General features: G+C 43.7%; 1 protein-coding gene across 1 annotated transcript in view; it reads right to left on the bottom strand.

The window, feature by feature from the left end:
* Positions 1-51: 51 nt before the first annotated feature.
* LOC102766637 overlaps positions 52-6,594 on the bottom strand; it is a 35,404-nt gene continuing 28,861 nt past the window's right edge. Inside the window, exons 8-11 of the mRNA XM_015564324.1 lie at positions 5,986-6,127; positions 4,371-4,459; positions 3,969-4,092; positions 52-3,313 (exon numbers count right to left, since the gene is read on the bottom strand). Coding sequence (XP_015419810.1) covers positions 2,352-3,313; positions 3,969-4,092; positions 4,371-4,459; positions 5,986-6,127 — 1,317 coding nt within the window. The 3' untranslated portion in view covers positions 52-2,351. The remainder of the gene's footprint in view (positions 3,314-3,968; positions 4,093-4,370; positions 4,460-5,985; positions 6,128-6,594) is intronic.

Raw genomic sequence — 6,594 nt, 5'->3', positions numbered from 1 at the left:
TAATGGCGAACTTGGAACATCACTGCTTTGATGAGAATTATGTGCTGGGGGTTCTTGAGTGAAAATAAGACAATGAAAATGGAGTTTCAAAAAGATCGTCTTGGATGCCTACAAGATGCAGATCTTGAAGAGCAGGGACACTAGAAAGAAAGAATTGCAATAAACTGGGCCCCAGATAATACAGATCTGAAAAAACTCCTATGAGAAAATGTCAGAAATGGAAGGTTTTACACATTTTATGCTGTAGATGAACTTATTACTGTCACCATAAATGTCCATCTGTAATTGTGCAGCCTCAGGATAAAAGTTAGAACTGGAACAACTTAGCAAGATTTTGGACATGTAGAATGGAGACCAGAACAAGACACCTACAAGATTGTGATAAGAAACATAGCCCTAGCCGGTTTGGATCAGTAAATAGAGCATCAGCCCACAGATTGAGGGCTGCTGGGTTTGATTTCGGTCAAAGGTTGCAGGCTCAATCCTCGGGGTTCATGTGGAAGGCGACCAATTGATCTGTTTCCTTCACACTGATGTTTTTCTCTCTCTGTCTCTCCTCTTCCCTGTCACACTATAAAAATCAATGGAAAAATATCCTTAGGTGAGGATTAATAGAAAAAAAGAAAACAAAGGATAGTGAGTCTAATCAGGATAAAGAAATTAAGTAATGGTGCCTATATATGTGAAAAGGAAAATGGTATTTGGGGGACAAAGAGTGATGAGTTCTGTTTTCAAAGATCAAGTTGTGTTGGGAGACAGTGGGAAATATGGTTACTGACAATCAAAATGGATAAACTAGAGTGAGAACAGAAAAGCTAGTGAATATGTTCAGTGGGCAGGAGAAAAATAGAGAAAAGCTAGAAATTGGAAAAAAATGGCCAAGAAGTGTCCCACAAGCCAAAGGAGAAGAGAATTTCTGAGATACAAGGTAAGTTCCACAGTACAGTAGAAATACAGATCAAGGATAAAAACTAAAAAAGGCATGACATTATCAAATGGTGACTCTGAGGCCATCTCAGTAATCAAAGTAAAAAACGAGATGTGACTCAAGAGTAATAAAGAGTTTTCCCATGTGGTTTATCTAACGAGAATACCTGAAGGAATGCTTATTGCAGTGATAACACTACTAAAACAGTTACAACCACACAACTGAAAGACAGCCCGTGTGGATGTGTGAACTCTGATGTTACTTTAAGTTAGCCTCCAAGATGAAATGTCCTGGTGACGATGACTTTACTGTGGTCTTTGCTGGAAGACAGATGGAGTGTGCACCCAAATTAAGAAAAACGAGCAACTGTGAAGCGAGGTACTTGAGAGATCACAGCTGTGAAATGTAAGCTAATGGCAAGAGGCGTGTGAGGTGCTGGCCACCAAAGGGGGTCCAGGGTGGTAACAAGGTTCCCCTAGTCAGGACCTGTGAGAGCAGCACTGAGACGGGCTAGAGGGATGAGTGCACCTTCTCCCATGTGACACCATAACTAGAATGGTGTAAAGCACCCGTCTACCACAGCGTGCAGTGGGGAGGTGGAAAGGAGAGCCAGATGTCACCACAAGGGGCAACCATCCAAGCTCAAGAGCAGTTGGACTGTCTGCACTCACCTTCCTGTGCACAGTCCCCCAACCATCACTAATGCAGCACTTCCTTGCCTGACTCAGGGCCTGGGGCTTGGGGTGGAGGACACTTCTGGTGTTCAGTAACTGAGTGGAGTCAGTGAAGGTGACATGTGGAGAAAAATGCTGGAGTACTGTTAAAAATATAGCATTCTGAGTATGAGTGGGAATATGAATTTCACTGATTAACCAAGAACATTACAAAAAAATGCACACCTAAGCTTGAAAACCTGTCTATAAAAATTTTACCTAGAACTAGATTCTTAGAAAGCTAAATGCACATCTAAGTCTCACAGAGGCTGCTGCGCACTCTACAGCAAGCTTCCTAGGAAGAAGAGCACACACATGCCCCTCTGAGTGACTAACCAAAAAGGGGGTCACAGAGGTGGGAGGAAGCAGAGGAGCCAGGAGCAGCCTGACTTGAATCTACAGCTACTCACACAGAAGACAAAGTTTGGTGTTAGGTGCCTCAAGCCACAAGCAACTCACTCTTTAAGTTTCTAAGGGGTACGCTGGGCCATCAGACACCTCCCAAAACAGTCAAGCTAATCCACCTGCATTGAGGCACTGGGCCAAAACTACTCAAGAGCTATTCTAACTGCCCCCGCTATTGATTCCGACCCTGCATCAGGTCACAATGATGACAAACTTTCTGCCTTTTTACTACACTGAAAGACCTCTCACCAGCATGTGGTTCCTTTACTGTGGAATAATGCCCAAACTATGACTCAAGTTTTCCCCTAAACTCCTATGGTCTCAGATTTTTCTGCAGTGTGGATTCTCTGATGTCGAATGAGACTGGACCTCTGAATAAAAGCTTTCCCACACTCGTTGCATTGATAGGGCTTCTCCCCTGTATGAATTCTCAGATGCTGAATGAGGCCAGTGTTCCCATTGAAAGCTTTCCCACATTCTGTGCATTTATAGGGTCTCTCTCCAGTGTGGATTCTCTGATGCTCAATAAGGCCTGACTTCTGACTAAAGGCCCTCCCACACTCATTGCATTTGTAGGGTTTTTCCCCAGTGTGGCTTCTCTGATGGCCAATAAGATGTGAGCTCCGCCTGAAGGTTTTCCCACACTCATCACACTCATAGGGCTTCTCCCCAGTGTGGATTCTCTGATGTCCAATGAGATGTGAGCTATGACTGAAGGCTTTCCCACACTCATTACATTCATAGGGTCTCTCCCCACTGTGGATTCTCTGGTGCAGAATGAGGCCCGCACTCTGACTGAATGCCTTCCCACACTGGTTGCACTGATATGGCTTTTCCCCAGTGTGGATTCTCTGGTGCAGGATCAGGCCTGTGTTTTGACTGAAGGCTTTGCCACACTCCTTACAGTGATAGCGTTTTACTTTGTTGTGGATATCCTGATGGGAAAGAAGGGCTGACCTGTAACTGAAGGCTTTCCCACACACATTACACTGATAGGGTTTCTCCCCAGTGTGGATTCTCCAGTGGCGAACAAGGCCTGAGCTCTGAGCAAAGCTCTTTCCACATTCATCACATTTATGTCGTCTCTCCTGGGTGGGATTCCCCCGCTGCCTCTCTAATCTGCCCAGAAGGTCTTGGGCTTCTCCACGCTCAAGACCCCCGATAATATCACCATTGCATTTCGCAGCTGTCTCTCCATGTAGTTGGGCTCCGGTAGATATTACCTGTTTTAAAGCTAATTCCTTGTTCTCATTCCTGGTTTCACCACCTGAAACAAAAATGTAATAAGTCATCAAGCAAATGTCACTTCCTATTCTTTGTTAGGGGAAAGGAATCAAAGATAGGAGAAAGGGAAAATAAATATGGAACAGCTACACAAATTGCAAAGCTTACATTTGTCTCCAAAATGCTTTCAAACATGAAGAGACAGGAGCAAGTCAAACCCAAGTACCACCGGCTAACTGGGGAAGAAGTGCCATGAAAAAGACAAGTTATTGGAAAGGGGTCTAAAGCAGGGAAGGGAAAGCTGAGGAGAAGTGGAAGCCAGGAAGTGGGAAGGATTATGGAACAACTAGATAATCTAATGAGTGGGACAAAAATGGAAAAAAAATCCCCAAACAGTCATAAAAGGGAAGGAGCACAAGAGGCCTAAGTGAGAGAAATCTATGTAAATACCCTATGGGGACTGGGTGCAGAAGAAAAAAGTGAACTCAGACAGGACTAAAAGAGCAAGCTAAGTCAGTCCTGGTTCCACTTTAGACCTCAAGAAGTCTCAATATTGTATTTTTATGTTGAATCCTGAATTTACAATCAACTGCCTTTCAGAAAGCTCACAATGTAAGTATACATCAAATACAAGCCAACAGACAAATGAACCAACAAAAAACCTTAACTATGATTAAAATAACCAGAACACCACTCACCCAGGGAGAACATGCTTCTGTGACTCTCTTGCTTGTCATCTCCCTTCAGATCCTTCTGTGACGGATTAAGAAGCCACTCCTCTCGAATCAGGGACACGGCCATGTCTTCAATCTTCTCCAAAGTCTGAAATAAAATAAACTCCCATTTGAGGACTGGATTGTTCCACAGCTCAAACCCAAGGTGCCAGTGCCCCACCAGCATTAGACAGGGTCAAGAGCTGGGAATGTACTGATCAGCTGGGAAGAAGACATAACAAGTCAAATATCAATCTGCCTCTATTCAAAAGGATGTTGGGCAAGTTCTTGGGTGAGCTCTGCTACAGGCAGTCCACACACGGGCTATAGGCCATGACCATGACCAAGGACAGCGATGGGGCTTCAGTGAGAAGGAGCACGACTCACCTGGAACCCTGCTGTTAGAAGTGACGCAGCCATCTGGTCTCCAGGACTTCCTTTCTGGGAAGGGGTGGGACTATGAGAAGCAGATACAGCTGAGGAGGAGAAAGAAGCTATGAATGAGGACAGCCTTATGTTGTGCTTGCAGGAGTCAGCAGTAATTCATTATAAAATTATCTGTATTTAAGCCAAAATGCATGCCACAGATATTACTAGGAAATGCTGATAGGTTGGCTCTGGCTCTAGACCTCTGGTTGTCCATAAAACATCCACACTTTGATGTCCCTCTCAGCCTGACGCTGCACATAAAACACACAAACTGCATGGCTTCCTAAAGGGACTGCTGCATACTTTCTCCTCCGACCAGAGCTACATTCTATCTTTGTGCTGGTTACAGGAGCCCTTTATGTCCCAATCTCTTGGCAACCTCTACTTACTGTGATTTTCACATATGTCTACACAACTGCCAGTATCTGCTGCCAGATACCAGACAGCACAGCACAAAACCAGCAGCAGGCCTCAGCACATCACACAAGAATTATATTGATGAATGAAACTGCTTCTATGTTTCTTCTCCAGAAATATTAAAAAGCCAATTTTAAAGAACAAACTTCTATAAGCCACACATGTAAAACCATAACAAATGCAGGGCAGGTCTGAGTGAGGACTGGGATGTGTTGTTCTGTAAGGAAGTAAGTTCTCAAACAACGATGGGAAATGCCAAACGGATGTAGGAGCCAGACTGAAGGGGCCTCCTCTGGCAAATCTGAGACAATTTAAGCATCAAAATAATGGTAGTAACAACATATTCATGGGAAAGAATAGAATTTTTGAGTCCATACTGACAAATAAAATTAAAATAGGGAGAAGGGAACACTCTCCATTATAAGAAACAAATGAACGTAGAAGGAGTAACAGAAAGTTATCATTTTGTAACTTGCTTTTTAATCACTGATTCAGTCAAGAAACATCAATTACTATTCAAAGTAGTATTTTAGCAATAATACTGTAATGAGGACCAGGCTACTTACACAGACTCAAGAGTATCTCCCCACAAGTTACTTATTAATTACAAAAAGAAAAACAGTAACCCAGCAAAAATAACCTCAACCAAGTCACCAAAATTACCATCAGCAATAACAGGACAAATTGCTGCTGTGTCCCTGAGGACACAACCTCACTTCTGAGTGTTCCTGCCAGATAGACAGAAAGCTGGATAACTAAAGTGTTGTCTTGGACTGGACTCTGGAAGAACACTATTGGAACCACAGGCAAAATAGGAATGTGAGCTGTGGAGGAGATGAGTGTTGTATCAGTGATACATCTGAATGTTTGAGGAAATACATACTGAAATATTTACAAATAAAGTGGCATGATGATACCAATAAACCTCAAAAACTTTTTTTGGCAATACACTGGGGTAACAGAAATGTATGAATACATAGAAGTTGCCAAATTGTTTACTTTGCTCGTGAGTTCAGCCTTGGGATTGACAGTCTGTATGTGAAGCCTAGATAAACATTGACACCACAACTACGAATGGTCTGTAAAGAGTGGTTCCCAAGAAACAAGATGGGGTTCCCTCCTACATCCTCCTCATCAGGGAAACCCGGCTCCTCACCTCTGTCTCGGGGCCCGTGGAGCCCAGGAGCTATGTGCCGGGTTGCTGGAGGCTGAAGCGTTGCGTCTGGAGGCTCTAGTGCGGGTTCCGAGTGCACCACCTCCTCCCACAGGACCCTGTGACCATGTGCACGAGCCGGGACCTGGACACAATGAGCAGTTGCGTTATAAGGGATCCCTCTGAGAAACGAGGTGAAGAGGGATAAAAGTACATTTTCAAGACACGGCTCGGCAAGGAAGCAGCAGACCTCACTGATTTCCTCCAGCAGCAAAGAGTACAAACACATTGATTTGCACAGAAACCAAAGGAAAACATCTGCTGATGCCCTCCCTGTGCCCAACATGTACTTTGCACTCCCAAGGCCAGGGAAGATTGATCACCAGGAACAAAGCAGAGCCATTCACTAGGAAAAACCTTCTGATGAGGAATTAAGAAATCTTAGTTCTGGTCTCAGATCTACCTTTAATGTTTGGGTGCCCCTGAAAAAGTAATTTAAGCTATCTATGCACCTTGCAAATATGAGCAATAATGCAGTGTAGGGATGTGATAAGGATAAAAAATGGATTTATACCTTAAAAAAATTAATTCTGTAAATATAAGCCATGCCAC

The sequence above is a fragment of the Myotis davidii genome, unplaced genomic scaffold (assembly GCF_000327345.1).
Source record: "Myotis davidii unplaced genomic scaffold, ASM32734v1 scaffold1521, whole genome shotgun sequence".
Classification (NCBI taxonomy): domain Eukaryota; kingdom Metazoa; phylum Chordata; class Mammalia; order Chiroptera; family Vespertilionidae; genus Myotis; species Myotis davidii.
This window is presented reverse-complemented; position numbering and strand designations above follow the sequence as displayed.